This window comes from Micropterus salmoides, unplaced genomic scaffold, assembly GCF_014851395.1.
Source record: "Micropterus salmoides isolate LMB-PRFRI ecotype aquatic unplaced genomic scaffold, ASM1485139v1 Ms_hic_scaffold_17, whole genome shotgun sequence".
Lineage (NCBI taxonomy): Eukaryota > Metazoa > Chordata > Actinopteri > Centrarchiformes > Centrarchidae > Micropterus > Micropterus salmoides.
In genome coordinates, this window is record NW_024040817.1 from 5,834,472 (window position 1) to 5,856,443 (window position 21,972).

General features: G+C 42.9%; 1 protein-coding gene across 1 annotated transcript; it reads right to left on the minus strand.

Annotated features, from left to right (window-relative positions):
- Positions 1–4,402: 4,402 nt before the first annotated feature.
- LOC119906891 (zinc finger protein 420-like) lies at positions 4,403–21,528 on the minus strand. The gene is made up of 3 exons (XM_038724330.1): positions 18,741–21,528; positions 18,165–18,573; positions 4,403–8,372 (listed from the first exon to the last, which is right to left on the minus strand). Exons 1-3 carry the CDS (start codon positions 18,801–18,803, stop codon positions 6,151–6,153), a joined length of 2,694 nt encoding a protein of 897 aa, XP_038580258.1. The 5' UTR covers positions 18,804–21,528; the 3' UTR covers positions 4,403–6,150.
- Between the last annotated feature and the right edge of the window lie 444 nt (positions 21,529–21,972).

A 21,972-nucleotide genomic window follows, 5' to 3' on the forward strand; every position in this document is an offset into this window, starting at 1 on the left:
CCTCTGCGAGTTTTGTTTATTCTGACCATAAAGCATTTAGTAAACGCTCTGGCTGCTGCTGACATTACACTTATGATGACTTGGGGACAGAGTTTAATTAGTGCTGATTCTAATCTAAAATCTAGGCATGAATCTACACCGAGCGGCAATCTGAAAAATGCTAGTTAGTGTTCCCTTTTTCAATCCCATAAACTCTCACGGTATTATGACTGTTATTATCATTTCAGAGGCAGCCTATTCTGATAGACTAATATCTCCTATCAAGGCGAGTTCAGATGTTTCACAGCACCTTTAGCGCCGTAACAGCATATTCTAACTTGTCATGTCCCATTAACATGGATGATTATGTAAATGTATGGAACTGTATATAAACAGGAACCTGTTTGTCTTTGAATTACAGAACAAACAAAAAAAATGGCCAAAACTTCATTATTTAAAAAACAAAAGTGCAGATCTTTAAAGTGCTAGACAAACTGAAAATGTGTTGTTACAAAACTCCCCTCCCAAAGTCTTTGAACAGGAAGGCAAGTTCCTTTGTTTTTGTTGTTCACTGATGACATTTGGGTTTAAGATCAAAAGATGAGACAAGAGTTCAGAATTTCAGCTCTTATTTCCTGATATTTATGTCTAGATGAGTTAAACAACTCAGGTCTCTACCTCCTGAGCCACAGCCGCACCCAAAAACCATTCAGCCCTCTAAGACGACTATTTGATTTTATACAGGATTCGAACTCAGACGAACGTGGGATCCAGCAGCTGATCAGCGTTACAGAGCAAAGAGCCGGTGTTCTGTAGATTCATGCTGCCTATTGAGATGCACTACTTAGTGGTTCTGCACAAGCGTGGTCTGTTTCCACGCCCATAAATCTGTGCAGCCTTGCTGTTGTCACACGCCGTCGAGACAGTGGCTGATCAATATCAAAATGAAAATCAATATCATCTCTCAGAATACGCCGCCCCTGATATCTTAAATAAAGATGGTATAATATAGTATTTCAACATGCTCCCCATCTCCTTACAGTACATGTTCACGTTGCACTTTCGGTGCAGCTCCTTCTTCTTCTTCTCTAGATTCATAGCGGCTCTCAAACCAACGTGTTTACGTGCACAGCGCCACCTGCTGCTTCTTCTTCTCTGAATATTTACTGCTCCTTCATCACATCTGTAACTACAGCCCCTTCTCCACCGCACGGTACCAGCTCCACTCGCCTCTGTTTGGTTTTCCACTGTGGAAATGTTGTTCCTGCTGCCAGGTACTTTTTTTCGTATCACCTCCATCGAGGTTCCAAGCGAACTAAAATGTAACCTGAAAACACGACAGACTGCTGATTGGTCAGAGAGAATCGTCACTATTCACTGCATCATCATTGCTGCACCAGACAGAGGCAACAGGAAGTTTTATATTTTACAGTTTTCACACGTTATTTCATCACTAAATCCACTTCTGAGAAGTCTTGAGGTGAAATCAGCTGTGTAGATTTCGGATATTGACAGTTTTACGAGAAGTGATGGGGGAACAAAAACATGCTTGAATATTTCCGGAGTTGTGGCGGCGGGTTGAAGCCTGCTGCGACCCGCGGGAGGAGCTGGCGAGGCCGGCCAGCCGCCCGCTCACAGAGCCCTCTGCTCCCGCCGTCACACAGACCGCTGCAGCAACAACGGCAGAGGAAAACACAGCTGGAAGCTTTTCATACCGCTTATCTGTCTTTACATTCTGAGGAAGGTTCAAACGTTTTAACTTAAAAAAGAGAAAGCTGTGTGGATCGCTGGTGTGTGTGTCGCACTGAACATTACGTGTTTGTGGCGTCACTATGACGACCAGCTACGTACTATCTCTGGGTTCTATCTGCAATGGAAAACGGAGCAGGGCCGAGTAGAGTCGAGCTGGTACTGGTGATGGAAAAACGACATATAGTAGCCAATCATATCCAGTAAAGCGACAGGAAACATCCTCTACTCTAAACTCAGAACAACACTATTAACTGTCTCATTTTGATGTTGCGGTCATGTGTCTTATTATGACTGATGACTCGTTTGTTCGTCCTTGTTGCTGAATTGTGGTGAATATTTAACAACATTTTGATATTTTATGACCTTGTAACTGATCATTTATTCCCATCTTAAATGTGCAGTTGTGCTACCGCCTGCCTCGGCCAGGACACTCTTGGGAAAAGAGTTTTTCTGGTTTAATAAATGTTTTATTAAACAATTTAAAATCTAAAACTAACAGAATATAATGCAGAGCAGCTCTCAGCTTTCAGATATGTTTCTCCTGTAGATCAACTTTTAATATCATCACTGCTGAATCAACACACAGGCAGGTGTGACTGATTGAGGTAACCTCTTTAAATGTGCATGTGGCACCTTTATACCTCATCAATAATACATTAAATCATTTCAGTCAGAAACTCTTGGACTTTAATAGCTCCTGTGTTTCAGCAAGTTTTCTGCTCATGTTCAAAGTTCTGCACATTCAGAATCTAACTGGGTTCTTTGACATTTCCAGCATAAAGGATATTTTGAGGTCAAACAGGATAAATCATCATAAACTTTGAAATCATTCCGCTCTGTGTGGACGAGATCCATAGCACGGATTCTGCAACCCGTTGCACTGATACTATCCATGCTAGTGTGGGGATGTTTTGTTGTGCAGGATCACAGGAAAGTTCAAGATGGCTATCAGAGTAAAAATGTCCAGACTAGGCAACTTGATGAGTTTATTTTTTTAAGCAGTCCATTAAAATATTCCTGCAAATGCAGTAAAGAAGCTGATTATCTGTAATTTAGCTATTTCTACAATTATTTTCCTTTTTAAATCTCCACGAAGGTGTTTATAAGATCACTTTAAAATATCACTTTTGCTGCCCAGCCAACTTTTTTTACCTGTATCTTTTATTATGGAGATGTAGCCAACCTGACCGCTTGCTTTGCAGCAGCACAGGCTGCCAAAAACAATCTGATTATTCCTGAAGCATCTAAATAATCTTCACAACACAAAGAATGATTGTGGCAGCAACACGGAGCAGCTCGTTGTTGAAGATACAGAGGAAGCTGTGCGTCATGCGTAAAACCCAACAGGATGTTTTAGCCACCATATTTTCTCTCTGTGCATCTCAAAAATAAATAACAGCTGGTAGCTGCTGAGTGAAAGATTCGATTCACTGGCAACCTTCTGTTTATGGACTCACTGACATCGCTATAAAACACATAGTAACCGATGTGTATTAAAGAAAAGAAACGGACTGATGTCCAAAGCGACGCTGTGATCAGCAACAGGACACTTTTAATATATCTCAGTCAGTGCAGTGATCATCTGACAGATGTTACAGTGTGAAGTCTTCATTTGCTCTGCAGAGACGCTTTTAATGCACCATTAATAGAAAGTGAAAGTTTTTCACTTGCCAGCTTGTTAAAGTGGGACGCAGGCTGCAGGTCCATGGTTTCAGTTGTATTAGTAGAACATAAAGCCTTAAACTGAAAAGATGTTTGCCTGATTTTCTAAATGTTTGCATCTACCAGCTCTGTGACTGTGACGAGCGCCGGACCAGCGGTTTACTGTGTGACTGCACGCAGCCTGGATCACAGCTCATTTTGGTTAATGAAGCAAAATGCAGATTACAGACTGCTGAAGTTATAAAAAGGTATGAATGGAAAATGTAGCAAAATTAAGAGTAGTCCTACATTAGATGGACCCATCACTGCTGCCGTCAGCTAGAAGAAACAGCAGCACAAAAGAAGAAGCTGCTCCGGCCTCCAGCAACTTCTTTTCTTCTCACTCAACATTTTTATCGGCTACATTTTGTCCACGACTGATGTGAAGTGATTGACTGGCCTCTAAATAAACCGCCTCCTATGGGCCAGCTCTGAAATCGCCTGAGCCAGAAAGGCAATGCAAATAAAACTTTACATTTGGAAAGAGGGGGGGACCAGACATAGATTTTGAAATGAAATATGTATAATGGCTCCTCTGCCTATCAGGTGATCAACCTCACCACAAATCCACACAGGTTCATGTCAGCGCCTCTGATAAAGTGCAGCTCACAGCTACAGCAGGATCATCTTATTCTCCCTAATGTGCAGGAGAATAAATAATAACAATAATCTCTCTCTCAGATAACGTTAGTGAAGCGAGTAAAGTTTAAAGTTAAATTTTCTGCCTTTTGCTGTTTGTTTTTTAAAAATCCTTCAGAGATCCGGGGCTTTTCAAAAAACCCAGGGCTAACAACGCCACTGATCTAGTAAATTTGGGGCGTTCTGAATCGGACCCGTCCCCAGCGTCAATGTCCCATCCAGGCTGTAATTGGTCGGTTCACAAAGAGTGACGAGCTACTTCCTTCACACGGCTGCTTGAAATGCACCGAGCCTACGTGGGTCCTCCCCCAAAAGAAACAACAGAGGAACTCTTCAGTTTCATCCCTGTGGTTTAATTCAGTTATTAAAGTATACAGACATGAGGAAATATTGGATGTAAAGTAAAAAAGTTTGTTTCCATTCAACAAAGGATCCACAGAGCCACAAACCGACCCTGAAGAGGTCATATTCTGCTGTTGGGCTTTCCCCCTCTCCTTTAGTGTGTTATAAATCTTTTTTCTGCATGTAATAGGCTTGTCCAGCCCAAAGGGAGTTCCCATCTCCCACAGAACACTCTGCTCCTGAACTGAACACAGGTGGATTGTAGTCCAGCCATTACTTCAGAAACCTAAAGCCTCGTTTCGATCAAAATGACTCGGGACTTTTTAGTCCCCAGATCTCTTTTCAAGGAACTAAAAGGTTCTTTCGGCCCTCTGTTGTGTGCGTCTCCACCGCGGTCTAAAGACCTGTGAAGATCAGGCAGATTTGACTGGAATATAATGAAAACTACAGGCTATGCTTGACCATTAAAGCAGCTTTTTGTGTGGGAGCTGTAACGGAGAGAGACCCGATAAAGTTTGTTACAAATTTGATATGGGCTGGTGATGGGAGAGAGACCCGGTTTCAACTCCCCACTGTGACCCATCCAGCATTGTGTCCCTGAGCAGGACACTTAACCCTCGCTGCTCCAGAGGCGTGCGACCTCTGACATGTAGAGCAGCTGTAAGTCGCTTTGGATAAAAGCGGCAGCTAAATGAATAAATGTAAATATAATAACAAACTGGATAAATCCATCACGTTCATAAAATAACTCGTGCACAGAGAAAGCAACAGTTTGGAAGCTTATTAAAACATTTCCAGCTGATCTGCAGCATCACCCCCCCCCCCCCAAGGTACTGGTACTTTTGGAAAGTACTACCCAACCCAAAGCCTACAGCTTCTCATTATATTCCACGTCTACATTTTGCTCATGGATCGTGGTTACTGATCTGTTACTTTTAGTTCCTTTAGAAGAGATCCGGGTCCTTTTGGTGGAAACGTGGCTATAGAGCTAGAAGCGGATGAGATGCTTCACTCGGTAGCTAAAACAGAGTGTTCAACACAACCTGTTCTGGTACAACCCCTAAATCAAAGTGTGAACCTGACAATGAGCAGAATAGGGCCTCTTTAAGCTGATCATCTTCTTTCCTGTTAGTGTCATGCTGAGCGACACAACGTGATCCTGGAAGAGCAAAATAAAGCACAGAATAAGAATCATCATCTACTAAACAGGCACAGAGGAAAACGTATCCACCAAACTGTGAAAGGGTCTGTACATTAACTGGGAATGTAGAACTGAGTTGATGACAGCACGGCAGCTATCCTGCTGCTTTTAGTCCGCTGTGAGTGAATCAACGTGGAAGATTTTATTTTTGGATTTACAGATTTGTTCCACCTGCTGGGTTTTTATTCAGACGTTCCCACCTGGTTCTTTTCTGTTTAACATGACTGTAAACTGTGGCAGGGAGCGAAAACACTGTTGATCTGCTGCTGAGTCACGTGACATTGACCCATCAGGCCACAACAACCAGGGTCATACATGTGTTTGTGATGGCGCCGTGAACATCTGGATGAAGACGCTGCTTCAGTACGTTTCTGAGACCCTGAAGGTCTCACGCTTAAACTGAAAGTGCTTCTTGGATCCTCTGACGTCCAACAAAGTCCCTTTCCATTCAGACAGAAACTGCCAACAATGCATATATAAATATATATGTATGTATGTACAGTATGTAGAGTATGTATCACCAAACTGCTCGTGTCTCAATGATACTTCATGTGATTATTAAAGCTTTGCCTCCAGGTAAAACTCTTCCCACAGACTGAGCAGCTGAACGGTTTCTCTCCTGTGTGAGTTCTCATGTGCACCTTCAGATGTCCACTTTCAGTAAACCGGTTCCCGCACACCGAGCAGCTGAACGGTTTCTCTCCTGTGTGGATTCTCAGGTGTTTCCGAAGCGACCCGCTGCATGAGAAGTACTTCATACACACTGAACAACCGTACGGCTTTTCTCCCGTATGAATCCGCATGTGTTCTTGAAGATTTTTCTTGCGGCGAAATCTTTTACCGCACTGCGAGCAGCTGAACGGTCTCTCTGCAGGATCACTTCCTGGATCACCTTCGAGGACGTCCTTCTTCCTGAGAGAGTTTAAACCTGACTGAGAGTCCCTGGTCTCATCTGCACTCACCTCAGTCTGAAGTTTAGTGCCGGAGCTGCCGGCCGGAGGCTCGGCCTCTCGGTTCCGCTCGGTGTGACCGGGATGAAGCTGTGAGGACTCGCCAGCACACTTGTGGTTTTTGAGATTATAACGCCAAGCGAATCTTTTGCCACAAACACAGTACAGGAAGCGTTTCTCCTCTGTGTGGACGGCCATGTGGTTGGAGAGATATCCTTTTTGTGTAAAGCCTTTCTCACAGAATGAGCAGCTGAACGGTTTCTCTCCTGCATGAGTTCTCATGTGGACTTTCAGATTGTCCTCACCGCAGAATGTTTTTCCACACTCAGAACAGATAAAGGATTTCTTGCCAGTGCTGCTTCCTGCATCACTTACAGGGACTTCGTCACGTGTCTCTGCGTTTAAACCTGACTCAGGCCCTCTGGTCTCCTTCAAACCATCGTCTCTGACTTCAGTCTCGGGTTCAGAAGAGTCTGAAGTCTGGTCATCTGAATCCGAACCCCCTCCGTCGCCTCCTGTTTGCACCTGTTCAGCTGAGCTTCTGTTCTCGGTCTGCTGAAGCTGTGAGGAATCACCAGCACACTTGTGGCTTTTGAGTTCATGACGCCAAGCAAATTTTTTGTCACAAACACAGCAGCGGAATCGGATCTTCCCCGTGTGGCGCGCCATGTGTTGGATCAGATATCCCCTTTGTGTAAACTTTCTACCACAAACTGAGCAGCTGAACAGATTTTCCTCTGCATGAGTTCCTGAGTCATTCTTCAAATTATGACTGTAGCAGAGTCTCTTGTCACACTCTGAGAAGCTCAGGGATTGACCACCAGCATTACGTCTTCCACCGCTCGCAGGTGAAGAGGCGAGAAGAAGCTGTGAAATCCCACCAACACACTTATGGCATTCGACCCCCGAGTGCCAAACAAGTCTTTTGTTACAGATGCTGCAGCTGTGCCGTCTCTCCCCTCTGTGGACCGCCATGTGCTGGATCAGATACCCCTTCTTTGTGTATTTCTTTCCACACACTGAGCAGCTGAACGGTTTCTCCCCCGTGTGTGTTCTCATGTGTGTCTCCAGAAATCCCTTTCTTGTAAATCTTTTCCCACACTCAGAGCAGCTAAACGGTTTGTCAGGAGAATTACATCTCGCATCAGTAACAGGGTCTTCATTAGAGTTTGGACCTGACTGAGGTTCCCTGGTCTCCTCCCAGTCATCACAGCTGACTTCAATTTCAGCTACAGAAAAGTCGGAAGTCTTATCATCAGTCTTAGGTTGTAAAAGTTGATCTGGATCAGAGTTCCTTGCTGGTTCTGGTCCTCCACAGTCCTCTCCATCAGCTTCTGTTTCCATCTGTTCAGTCTGGCTCTGATGAAGCTGTGAGGACTGAGGTTTCTCTTCATCATCTTCTTCACTCTTCACAGGGACGGGAGTGAATAGGAACTTGGTGATATCAGCCTCCTCCAGCCCTGGAAGCTGCTCTCCCTCCTGACTGGTCCAGAGATCCTCCTGTTCCTCTTTAATCTGTGGAGGCTCTGGGTCATCCTGGTCCAGACTGGGGCTCCACTTCTCTTTAATATGCGTGGGCTCTGGGTCCTCCTGGTCCAGACTGGGGCTCCACTTTTCTTTAATATGCGTGGGCTCTGGGTCCTCCTGGTCCAGACTGGGGCTCCACTTCTCTTTAATCTGCGTGGGCTCTGGGTCCTCCTGGTCCAGACTGGGGCTCCACTTCTCTTTAATCTGCGTGGGCTCTGGGTCCTCCTGGTCCAGACTGGGGCTCCACTCGTGTTCCTCTTCTTGGACGTCTGCAGGACACTCTGAAAAACAGACACAGAGACATTATGTTAAATTGTGGTATCATTACTATAGTCCGCTTTGGGAAGGGGTCGAACTGGGACATCTCTTCCCTTAACCCATTTGTGTTTTGGAGTTAAACGGATTGGCCCAGCAAGTGTGGTCCTGTGCATGACAACCAATTTCAAGCCTTACTTCAGCTTTAAAGGTTCAGTGTGCAAGATTTAGTGGCATCTAGTGGTGAGGGCTGTGAATTGCAACCATCTGTCCAGTCTACCAGTGCCCCCTAACCTTTCAAAGAGCGTAGGACAGCTACGGTGGCTGACACAGCACAAAAGGTGTCTCTTCTGAGACAGCAGAGAGTAGCCAGTCAAGAAATGAGGTTTCTTTAGGTAGATTTATTAAGAAATAATATTTATTTAATTATTCAGTAAAACCATATGTTACTGTGACTTGGACACTGACAGTTAATATGGAAAATGTGAGCCAAGATTGTGAAACACTGTCACTGTCTCTGCACCACAGTCCATTATAAACAACACATTAGATAAAGTTTAGACAAACACTGACAAGGGAAACACATTCATTCTCGCCAAAACTGCCCGCCAACAACAATATCTTGCCCGCTACCAGATTATGGTGCTTTGATAGCAGCAAAAAATATAAATAACTAAACACTTTGATAGCAGTGCTGAAATAGATCTCAGTCATGACAACAGCTCACATAATCACTTCCTCTTTAGTGGTTTTGCCTACAAAATAAAAGCGCATGAAGCTTGTTTACTGTAATGCAGTATTTGAAGTTGAACTGAGCTTTGAAAAATTCTGAACGACATTAAAAGAGTCTGTAGCTGCTTGACACACCTCTGAAGGAACTGTCAGCTAATATGATTCCTCTAAATGTCCTCGGCCTGGAGATACTGGGGAAATGAAAAAGCGTCCGTAGGTTGATGGATGCGGATCAAACACCCAAACAAAGACAGTGCAGCACATGCCGTGATCTGAGAAACCTTGAGGTGGGATTGAACACTCAGCACTTGGATTGCAAGTTCTGCATCTTACCAACATAGCTAACTGTACCACATGTTGATGCAAGTCAATATTACAGCTTATATTCTCATCCACCATCTAATGGTTGAAAATATTGCTCTGATGAAAAACGTATTTGCCGACCCCTGCAGTACATTATTACTTCTTCTAACGTACGTATTCAACACAGTGATGAGTGTCCGCACTCCCTGAATTCTACCAGAAGTAGAACAAGAAGAACGTAGTAATGAAATGCGCTCTGTAGCGCTGTTTGTCCGTTTTCAGCTACTGTAGAAACATGACGATGCAACGCGGTGACGTCCATGGAAGGGGTTGCCCGTAGTTATGGAGATATAAATGTCTCATTCTAAGGTAATAAAAACATAACGGTTAATTATGTAAGGTCTTTACACACCATAGTTATGGATCTTATATTGCATTTCTGTCAGTAGATCCTCCTGAATGTTACACACTGGACTTCTAAGTGTTTCTGTAGAGTAACTTGTTAAAGTCAGAATCAGCAGGAGCTTTATTGCCAAGTAGTGTTTTACACATACCAGGAATTTGCTTTGATAAGGTGCTACACGTAGACAAACATATAGTTGAGATAAATAAATGTAGAAATATATAAATATGTATTAGACAATGCAATGTTATATATCCGACAGACAGCAGGCTCTCTAGAGCTGTGTCACCATTTCCATTAAAAGCACTGTAAACCACAAGAAGATCAGGTGTGCACAGTAATCACAGTCACAGCCGTTAAAATTTAGTTTCTGACGTATTCTAAATATATCTGAAATGATTAAACCAGAGCGGACATGTAGATAAACGTGAGACAACAATCTGACACGGCTTCCTGCCAAACAAAGTTATCTAGCTCCTGCTTTAAATGTGAAACGTTAGTGTGAAATCTCAAAGTTGTAGACAGTCACGTAGTATTAGATGCCTTCAACAGCAGCGTTTCCTCTGGGTCATTGTGTCAGGGATGGTGGTTGAGAAATGGTTTCTTGTAGCTTTGAATATTATTAAAGAGTGCTGGTAAAGAGATAAACTAGATGTGAATACGCTACTTTGAAAGTAGTTATTACAGCAGATTATGTGTAAGGTAAATTACACATGCTTATTCTCGCTCTCTGTTTACAGATGGCTGAAAAAGTTACACCATCCTGCAGCAAATATTTATTGGTGTGCAATTGCTTACATGTTCAGTTGTTCAGACAGTAATCTATTTCATTAATATTATCCATTTAGGAAAAGGTATTCCACATCCAGACCAGCCTGTTCGGGGTGTAGTTTGTACAGGAAAGGGGTCTGCTATCCAAATAATTTTCAAAATCTAAATATTGGCTCATAAATAAGCTCTTTTTCGCTTTAATATGGAAATATGACAACATGATTATTGACCAGTTAGTACTGAGCATTAACAAATTAGAGACCGATGGAGAGCCTTTTTCCTGCAGAAGGATTTAATGGATAAAAACAACCCACAGAAATGAAACAGCTGGAACTGGATTTAATGTTCAACTAGTGGCAAAAAAGAGACTATATGAAATTATAATGAACAGAGTATTTAATATATTACTGTTTGTATATTGTATTAACGGTAAACTAACTAAACATTATACTCTTTATTTAACTCACTCGTGTACAGTTCCTCCTCCAGGTTGTGGATGGAGACATCAGACAGATATATACTGAGCCGGTGAGCCAATATTTGCTGCTTCCAGCCGCCTCCTCTGCAGAGCAACACGCTCCCTTTGTTCTGTTTTACATCCGTTTTCCTTGTTATTGTTTAACTTTGTTCAAGTTGAGAAACACACATTTCAAAATGTCAGTATTTCGTGCATTCCTTGATAATTAAGCGAGTAGACTCGTAGTACCATTTCTGTACAGGGTGAGAAGGTGAGGACATGCTGCGTGTCGTATGGCCCTACAATGGGAAGACGAGTTAGCACACCATGATCTGAAATAGCAGCACACAGAGTGAGGTTCCCTCCCCTTTGGCCCGGCACATCTACAGCGGCTCTTTGGCTGATGACATTTCGACCTTCAGCCAGGTTGAAGCCAGCCTCGTCCAGGTATCGGAGGTTGACAGGAGGATCACTTGATTCCAGTTCCATTATAGGCTTCATCCCAGAAGACACAGAATGAGTTTTCTTAATTACATGTGTACACTTACTGTAATAGATATATATACACACATACATACAATGTTGTTTACTGTAAAGTACAGTTACTGTATGTGCGTAGATCTTTTACCTGTACATACTGGTACCGCAGCTCCTTCACTCTGTCACCATTCCTTTCAAATGGTACAAACGTTTCTTGCTCATCTGATGTTTTTTCACCCCGTCAATAGTTGAGCTGCTAACAGATCAGATGTTAAATATATTGTCGTCTTCTATAAAGGCATTTTGTATCTCCCTTAGTCTAACGGCATTATTTTCTATGACCATGGTGCACATAGCCTCCTCCTGTTGAAAAGGGGCCCTCTGCCACCCCCGTGCGGTCGTCCTGCAGTCCTATACGGGGAAAAACGGTATGCAAAACACAAGATTGAGTAAGATATTCAAAAATATATCACTGTATATATACTGCATGTGTTTGTGTGCTACAATATACTGTACACGATGTATGTGTATGAAGTAGTATTTACTGTATACTGTCAAATGAAGCATTTTACAGAATTTCCCTTTGGGGATCAATAACGTATTTCTGATTCTGATACAGTGAGTATGCAATATTGCAGTACAGTGTGTATTGTTGGGTTACATACCTGTTCTGTCTACGAGACGTCTGAATGACTGAAGACACGGTTGTTCTCCCAACATTTGGCTGCACCCTTCGACCAGCCTCAGCCATTGGGAGGCCATGATTGAGAACATGGTGCACAATTGTGGCCCTTGTTTCATCAGGTTGGCCTCTTCTACCCTTCCACCACGTAGCCTTACTGCTCCTGCTCATTCATTGGCTTGTTGTTCTTCCATTGTCAGAGACTGTAACACTGTGTTGTGCTCCGTCTACGGACGGGTTTCTGTGCAGCGTCGCCACCGAGATGCAACCAGGGGGCAGAAAGCAGCGCTCTGTCCTCGCGGCGCATCAGTTTATACGACATATCCAGCAGCAGTGTTGGCAAATTACTCAGAAATTGTGATGACTTACTTTTTACTTATTACCCATTTAAAAAGTAATAACATTACTTTACTTATTACTGGGTATTAAAAGTAAACAGTCACATTACTCGTTCTGTTACAATTACTTTCACCCCGTCCTTAAAAGTGACGGAAACCTGCAGCGCGTTTTAGAAATGAATCCACTTTACTGGAACAATAATGAACCTGAGGAGTCACTGCAGCCTCTCAGGCCAGAGGACGCTGGATCATATCGGCTATTTAAAACTAATAAAAACAAAGCAGGACCCCCGCGATGATTTTTACACTACATAACATTTCTTAATGTCACTGGCTGAAATAGAAAAAACAAAACAAGTCTCTCCCGACTGTTTAAAGTGATCATGTCTTTATAACAGCAGCAATAAATGTGATTATTAAGAAGCATATAATGTTTAACGCCACTGTCTGAGAGTAAAAAACAAACTGACTTTTGAACTAATGTCACTGTTTTGCACGTGTTTATAAGAGAAGTATTCAGTATTCCAAAAAACAAAACGTTGATTAACGCCACTCCCTCCTGCCGAGTGGATGCTTCACTGGCGGTAACGTTAGCTGCCGGAGTTTCTTTCTACAAGCCAAGTTTCACATTTCTTAGCAGATGCTTCAATACAAAATTGTTTGCGGTTGAAAGCTTTTTGCTGGTCTCACATCGTTTACGAAGACCACGTTCTTTGCACCTCTGAGTGTGACACAGCTAAGTTCGGCCTGACGGCTTCCAGCTGTGGAAAGAACGCCTCTCTCCCTCGTTATTACTTTAGCTTTTTGGCTAGCAGCTGACTTAAACCTCCATTATACTCAGGAGCGCACGTGGACACGGATGCGGACCCCGCGGACGCCAACTACTTCTGTTTATACTACCTTCAGCAGTCAGCTTGGTGGACCCGTTCCACACATGCGCAGTAGATCTGTTGGTAGCGCTAGTCCGCGTGGAAAGTGGGAGGCACGCGGAGGCCGGTGTCGCTGACCTGCAGCGCGGTCATGCATGTTATATTAATATGCGAAATAAAACACAAACAGATTCAAATCTATAATGACAGTTTATTATTAAGTCAACAAGAATTTACAAACAAAGTGTAATCTACGCTGACTACGGTCTTCTGACCGGCTATTGAAGCACTTTGGCCCCCATCCAGGAGTGTTTGTATACAAGAAGCAGGCTTCATCACTGGTTGATCACACGCTGCCCTTCATTAGTGAAAGTCAAGATTCACCTGAGAGCAATTCAGAACATTTACAAAAAAATAAAAAATAGTCTGATAGACTGCAGAGAAAATGTGCTTGACAGATTATGACAACATGTTGAACCATTTTGCATGTAGTGACTTGTACAACGCAGTTATGCCTCGATGCTTCGGGCAGTAAGACTATTCAACAGAGAACCAGAACCAGCATGACCGAAGCAACTGATAATGTAGGAAACGGCAGAATCACTTGCATCAGTGTGTCAAAGCATTTGCAGTTAGTTCAAAAGAAAATGCTTTTATGATGTGGAGGTTGAACAAATAGTTTTGAGAATTTCTGTTCTGATCTGAGAAACAGAAAAAGCCAGTGAGAAAAACTGTAATCAGTAATATGGCAATTATTTTAGAAAGTCGGGCCCCTGCAGTGTCTGCTCAGACCAAATGTAGCTGAGGACCCCTGATGTACAGGTCAGTGCTTCCTAGTGTTGTAGCACTCGAGACCGGACTTAAGACCACTTTTTGAAGGTCTTTGTCTCGGACTGGACCGCATTTGTACTCCGTCTTGTCTCGGTCATTGAGGACTCTGGGTTTTATTTCAAGACCAGAACTTTGGAAACATCAATAAAGTGCTTTTGTCATCCAAACTTTGACTGGACGGAAAACATATTGCTTTGCCCACAACCAATAACCCTGATTAAACGTGTTGTTCCTGTTAATGACTCCCCGCGATGCTCAGCGTGGAAAAGGAGCGTTGAATAAAGATGCTGACGTTGATTTCAGCTCTTACTGTTTGTATGTGGGTGTTTTAATGGGAATGTGGATCTTTCAGATCAATCTGATCTCGTTCCACATTTTATTCTGTCATAATGTGGGAAACTGGTCTTTGTCTCGGCCCCTAAAAGTCTTGGTCTCGGTTTGGCCAGTCTTGACTACAACACTAGTGCTTCCATTGGTGGTTAAAAATAAGTTTTCATAGTTTGGTACGACGCTTTGCTCCAAACAGACATCGGTGCAGTGTCGGTCAGCAACCTGCTGCTAACTAGTTATTTATTATACCAACGCTCATGAAGTCCCATTAAAACGACCACCGGTCTGAATGTAAATAGGGACATGACTTCATGTACAGGTCAGTGTTTCCTGCCAGTCTAATCAGTTTCCTAATGAAATAAAAACTCTCATAACATGAAATCTCTTTTTTCACCACTGATTTTGGAAAAGTATCTGTCAAACAAACTAAAACTGAAAGCGTCACACGGCTTTGTTCCCTTATCGAATCACAGAAAACTGTGATTTAATTCAATTAAAGTATAAATAAGATATTAAAGTATAAACAAGTTCTTTTAGGAGGTTAAAAAGTAACTAAGTAACTTTTTACTTGACTTAAGTAAAAGTTCAAAGTATTAGTACTTTTACTTAAGTAGAATATTTTTGTACTCTTTCCACCTCTGGGATTGGACATCACAGCTGGTCTTCCTCAGGTAAAGGAGGAGTCGTAGAAGAAGAAAAATGTCACATTTACTCTACTAAGTACCCCAAGTAGTACTTTTTAAATGGCCTTCACTGCTCCTCATGTTAAAGTATGATTTGGTAAGTAAATCAGTAAATCTGTGTGTACGTCCGTAACGGAGCATTTCACTCCCAAAAATAAATAAAAAAATAGATCAGTGCAAACAGGAAGAATGAAAACCACCTACCCTGACCTTCCACCTGCCGAGGACGGATGAAGACGGGCTGCTTCTATCCGCCGCCGCCGCCTGAGCAGCTCGACGCGGCTTCTGTCAAAAATAGACTGCAGACATATTCTCTGCGGAGCGGCGGCCGCGTCTGGTGGACGTATCGGCTGTCAGCTGCCATCAGCCGCAACGCGCCGCAGCCGTAATGCGCCGCAGTCATGTAGCCTACAGAAAACATGCGTCAGAAGGCGAATGCGGTGGTGAAAAGTTAAGGGAGAAAAAATGAGCCTGAATATTGTGTTTATTTTGTGCTGTTCCTCTCGTACCTGCAGACAGCAGCGGGGGGGTAGTGACGTGTTACAAGGAAAATCATTTAGCAAAATTAAAAAGTAATTTTTTAAAACTGTAGCCTACTTTTACTCTTTACTCCAGTATTTTCTGTGGGCCAGTAATTTACTTTTAAGTTCGCTACATTTTCCATTCATACCTTCTCCAGTCTGTGATCTGCTATAGGCTTCGTTCACCCAATGAGCCGTCAGCCAGGCTGTGTTACGCAGAAGAGCGCAGGTCTCCTCTGTGGTACAGAGACGGGCGTTTATCACAGAGATGAAGGAGCTGGACAGACGCAAACATTTAGAAAATCAGGCAGATACCTTTTCAGTTTAAGGCTTTATTGTTCTAATGAAATCCACTGCTGGCCTGTTGGAAAACAGCCGGCGTCGCTCTTTAACAAGCCGGCAAATAAATACTTTCACTTTCCATTAACGGCACGTTGAAAGCGTCTTTAGTCTCTGCAGAGAAAACGTAAACTTCACACGGTAACATCACTAGATTGATTCTGATATATTAACAGTATCCTGTTGTTGAAGAGAGCATCGCTTTCTTCTGATGGATATTAGCCTGTTTTTTTACACTGGTTACTGTGAACAGAAGGTCGCCGGTGAAACGAATCTTTCACTCAGCAGCTACCAGCTGTTATTTATTTTTGAGATGCACAGAGAGAAAATATGGTGGATAAAACATCCTGTTGGGTTTTACGCATGACGCACAGCTTCCTCTGTATCTTCAACAACGAGCTGCTCCGTGTTGCTGCCACAATCATTCTTTGTGTTGTGAAGATTATTTAGATGCTTCAGGAATAATCAGATTGCTGCTGCAAAGCAAGCGGTTTGGTCGGCTACATCTCCCTAATAAAAGATACAGGCAACAACAGTCGGCCGGGCAGAAAGCTGATATTTTAAAGTGATCTTATCAACACATTCATGGAGATTTAAAGAGGAAAATAATTATTAAACAGAAATAACTAAAGATAATCAGGCAGCAAAGCAAATTTCATTGCCTAGAAAGAACCATGTTGCAGCTGTTTCAAACCTGAACAGCAGATAAAATATATTATTATATTTATACATGAGTAGCTTTGTCATTTTTTCCTTTTTATGGGAGTAATTGTACTTTTTCTTGAGTAAAGATTTTAAGTTCTCTACCTGCAACTGGCCAGGAGCAGCAGCGCTGACATGGTGACCATGAGACAGACAGCAGAGACGAGGTCAAAGCAGCAGTTTGTGGTCAGACTGATGATGATCTGGATTATTTAGTTATCTACTCAGGGGCTCAGCTGAAGTGAGTTCTTTACTTTAGGGGTGTTAGAGGGATGTTTCTACGTTTGAAAATATATTTTAAAAGGTTTATTTAGTTATGGTCTCTACTTGCAAAAAATTCTCAAGAATGCAGGAATAAAGGTCTCTAAAGACCCAGAGGGGCCGACGGATGCTTTGACTGGAGGGCCGACTGACCAGGGACAAACACTTTTTAGCCTCCGTCTGTGACCTTAAAAACTTGTGCCAGGTGATCATGCGTCTCTGCTACGTGTCCATAAACTATTAGAAAGTAGTCAAAATGTTCACACAGAGACGAGCGTCCTGCAGTATTTAAGAGGAAGAGGTCAGAGGTCACAGGAGTACGAGCTACATTAACTAGCAGCTGCTTCATGGTTTTTATTGCATGTAGTCGGTTTTGTTCAAGTTATATTAAACTGCACCTGAGTTTTCATGATCTCCCCTCTCCAGCTTCTGTCACTACAAAGACTCTTTGAGCCACACTGAGAAAGACATTCTGTCTAAAGTGATTAGAAGTGAGCATTTAATCAGTGTTTGACACATACGAGGAATTTGTTTTGGTGATGAGGTGCTGAACGCAGACGGACAATAGATGCAGAAATATCTAAATATGGAATAAACAATGCAAGTTATATAATAATATTAAAAGGAATAGAGAAAAATAATACAACTATTTAAGTGCTTTATTTAACAAAATATATCCTGACCCCCCCTCCAGGTTCAAAGTCGCTCCTGACAGAAATACTTTACTGAGAGATTATCTGTGTATTACTCAGTGATCAAATACATCAGGTACAGGTTAACATACTTTTACTGCAGGACTTTTACATGTAACAGGATGTTTTTACTGTGGTATTAGTACTTTTACTGCAGTACTCCTTCCTTCAGTGAAAATACTTCACATAAAAACTTTATAAATGTTGTTAGCAGGCTAACGCTAATGCTAACACTCCCCATGCAGGGCTGACGACGGCTAGCTTAGCTTAGCTTAGCTCGGATTCAGGTGCCGACATCACCTGCCAGGTGTGACGTTCCGACACAAACTACCTGTTGCAGCAGGTTCCTGCCGGCGAGGACCGGAAGCACAGCCGCCCTGTGACGCTACAAGTTAGCATGTCCGGGGTTTCCTCCGGGACTGACCTGCTCTGTGCAGCCGGACTTCGGGCTTCAGCACGGCCTCCAGCAGCCTCCTCTGGCGGCAGACCTCCCGCTCTGCCCGCTCAGCTCTGGCTTCGTACTCCGCCACGGTTTCCTCGAACACACCGACGATCTCCTCCGCGGCCGCCGCGAGCCGCTCGGTGAGCAGCGCTCTCAGCGCCGGGACTTCCGCCGGTTCTTCTCCCGTTTCCACCCGCAGCAGAACGTCTTCAGCGGCGGCGCTGATCCGCTCGTGGACCGACACCCGCAGCAGCTGCACGGCGCACATTTTACTGCTTTCTGCGGACTCAACTGACGCGAGGCGCACACGGAGTTCCGCGGGGAGCGGAGCGCACAGCGCCCCCTGCTGGTCCGGAGGACACGCAGGACGCAGGGAGAACTCCCAGCTGTACTGCAAAGTAAAAGTACCACATGATGTAAATACTCTGACTCAAGTCCTGCACTCAGAATCTCTACTTCAGGAAAAATACAAAAGTATTAGCATCAAGTACCGACAGAAAAAGTACTCGTTGTGCAGTATAACATATATTTTATTACTGGAATCAGAATCAGGTTTACGTTTTGCAGCGGTCGTCCACTCGGAAGCTCGCTGGTTCGATGCCCGGCTCCTCCAGGCGTCATGTCTTTGAGTTGTTTATGTTCCTCTGTAAATGCAAGTCTGCCAGATGAGTAAATGTACACAAGTACAGTACAAGTACAGGGGTGGTTCTCTAATTAGGGGTACAGTTCATATCAACAAAAAGCTAAATTTCAGTGTGTTATTGCTAATTAATCTAGTTGTTTCCATAATATACCTCCTTTTTTTCAACATTCATTAGTTTCCAACCTTAAGCTCGAATTACTTTTTAAATTTTTAAATGAAAATACACGTTGGATTCATTATTTTGTCAACTGTGTTGCAGACAAATATGAAGTACTACACATTGATTTTGAAAGTTCTTGAGTCTATTCCCCGGGACCTTTAAGGTCGTCTAAGTTATTAAAACATGAATTTTGAGCTGGATGACGGAGATCCTGTGGGACGCCATCATCAAGGATGAATTTTATTTCTACAGAAATCCTCATTACACTGAATTTCAAGTTATTCAAACATCCTTTTGTAAGACTTCCCTTTCTGGAAACGTTGATTATAACAAACAATTTATTAAAAATTTATGACACAAAAATCACACGTAACACAGTTGACAAAGATTTCTTGGACACACACAAAGTAAAAGACAATGTATATTCATGAGTAAAACCGTTTTTAAACTACCTTTCTCGTGTTTTAATGACTGTCTGGAAAAAGATAATGGTGAAATAATATACAAGAACATATTTTCTAGTGTTCAACATTGACATTTAGCAAATCCAACAGCACAAAAACAGCAAATTCTGGTCCTGAATTAGAATTTTTTTATAGAACTGTTAGATTTTTCTGCATGAAATGAAAGAAAAAAGTGCCCTAATATAAAAGTCATCACTGCTTGTAGTGAATATTCAGTAAAAATGTGGACATGACATGTAGTCTTAATTAGAGAATCACACACACAGTTTACATCCAAGGGATTCAGCTCCGTATGTTGGTGAACAACAATAATCATAAAGAAATTAAAAAGTAAAAGTACTGCAAATCATGGTTATTGTCCAGTAATCCATTCATCACTATATATTATTTAGATATGTATTACTGATAATACTTCGTTTATCAAAGTAACTCATGTTAACAATTAAATTTGCTGCAGTAAAAATATCCGACACGTAGAAAGTTATGTAAAGTGGAAATACTCAAGTACATCAGAGTCGTACATGTACTTGGTTTGTCTCCATCGAGCTGAAACAGGAACTCAGTCTGCGTGTTGTCGTCAGCTGTGATAATTAACCCTTCAGCTGCTGTTTAATATTCATTTATTATTACTGACATTAATAAAGTTTAGAACTGTCTTGTTAGATTCTTGGGGTTCCTTGAGGACCTTGAAAAGTTTCCAGGAGTCCTTGAGGAGGCAGGGCTGGGCATTAAAACAATAATGATCATTATAACCACAATAAAACAAATGTTCACTAAATGTTTGATTTAATTTGAATCGGCACAGATTTTATGGTTTAACGTTCAGATGATCGCTGATCCTGTTTGGCGCCAACAGTTTGTTCTGGGTTTTAATTCGACATTTATCCTGATAATTATCGATATCCAGTGAAGTTTTTTATGCTGATAACATTTTCGGCCGCATCGCCCAGCCCTACGTAGAGGTTCTATTTTCCCACAATGCAACACTGAGCAGAAATGAAAGAGAGCATTTTTAAATATGTGGTTTCTTTCCCCTGCGGCCGTCTTCTCAGGCACAGCCTCCTCCAGCCTGCTCAGTCAACAAACTCCCTTTCTACGGCCGGCCCCCGGGTTCGGCAGGCGTGCGCGTGAAACACGGCGGTAAAGCTTCAGCGTCACCGTCTGGTAGTGCAGGACAGAGCAGTACGCTGCGAGGTTTCTCCAGCGAGCCCTCTGAACCCGGTGGCTTGCCGTACATTTCTGACCTTGTACCTGAACCAGCTCACCTCTGAGACCTCCCACTGCACATGGAGTCTGATGTCTGGAGCTGGTTGGCCAGTTTAAACTTCTGCATCGAGTCTACGAATAAAGCTGCCTTATGGAAGAACCACCTGACAGACTGAGTTCAGGGCAGAGAGAATCCTGTGGTTTTCAGCTGAATCCTTTAATACTTTAAAATAAAGCTTTACACGATGATCACATTGATTACAGTTACATGCTGTGACGATATAATGCTGCGGTCAAACAGGAAGTTACACAGGACGAAGACAGAGGTTCAGCTGACGGGTAGGGCCGGGTATCCATTCAGTCCACCGGTTCTCATTTCATCCCCTTCGCCACAGACCTTCCTCCTCGCTCATCCACCCCTTCAAGGCTAAAGTGAAAGGAGTCTCTGTGCTACTGAGGCGTCTGCGGGGACTCGTCAAAACAAAACTATCCGCTGAAAATAGCAAATAAAGCACTTTTGGTGTTCGGCCTAATGAGTCAAAAGGCAGAATAAATGTTAACGAACAGTCACGTTGTCGGCAGTGTGGAAGCATTTTAACGTGTCCGAGCCGTTTGCAGACGCCGCTCTGTCTCCCAGCACATCCGCTCCATCTGTGGCTGAAAAGACCCGCTGTGAGTGTTTCTGTCTCTCCTCTGTGAGAAGGAGATGAAGCTAGCCGCACCTACATTCAGAGTGCGCACGTATTCCAGCCTTTACGGTAAGTGAAGCGGCCCAGAGCGAGCTGACAGGCAGGTTAGAGACTTTATCCTGTCAGTTTGTCTCTTTAGTATGAAGAGAGGCTGTGAAGTCTTCATGTTACAACATTATTTATCAAACCGGGTCGGACTGGATGGATTCAGCGCGACGAGGAGGAAACACATGTGACAACGTCTGGGTTTTCAAAATAAGACGTCTGTCTATATAGGATGGAAATAAGATTAATTGGATTATATTCACAGAAAGTAGAGAACATATTACACGTGTCCATTAAAAGGACATGGACTCATGTAATTTATTTTACCCCCACCATAGTCTCTGCACATCCTGTGGGAGACACTGAGGAAAAAGCTCATTTTGACCATTTAATTTTTTGTAGTGGGGAAAAAAGCTAAATAAAGTATGAAAAACCTTGTTCGGTATTCAGGAAAGTTTTTCTTCCCTAAACAGAGACACTAGCATCAGGGACGTCACGAGAACAGAAACCAAAATTCTGAAAACATGTCGTACACGTGGATCCAACACGTGGAACACAGCGACTATTTAACATCCGTCAGCTG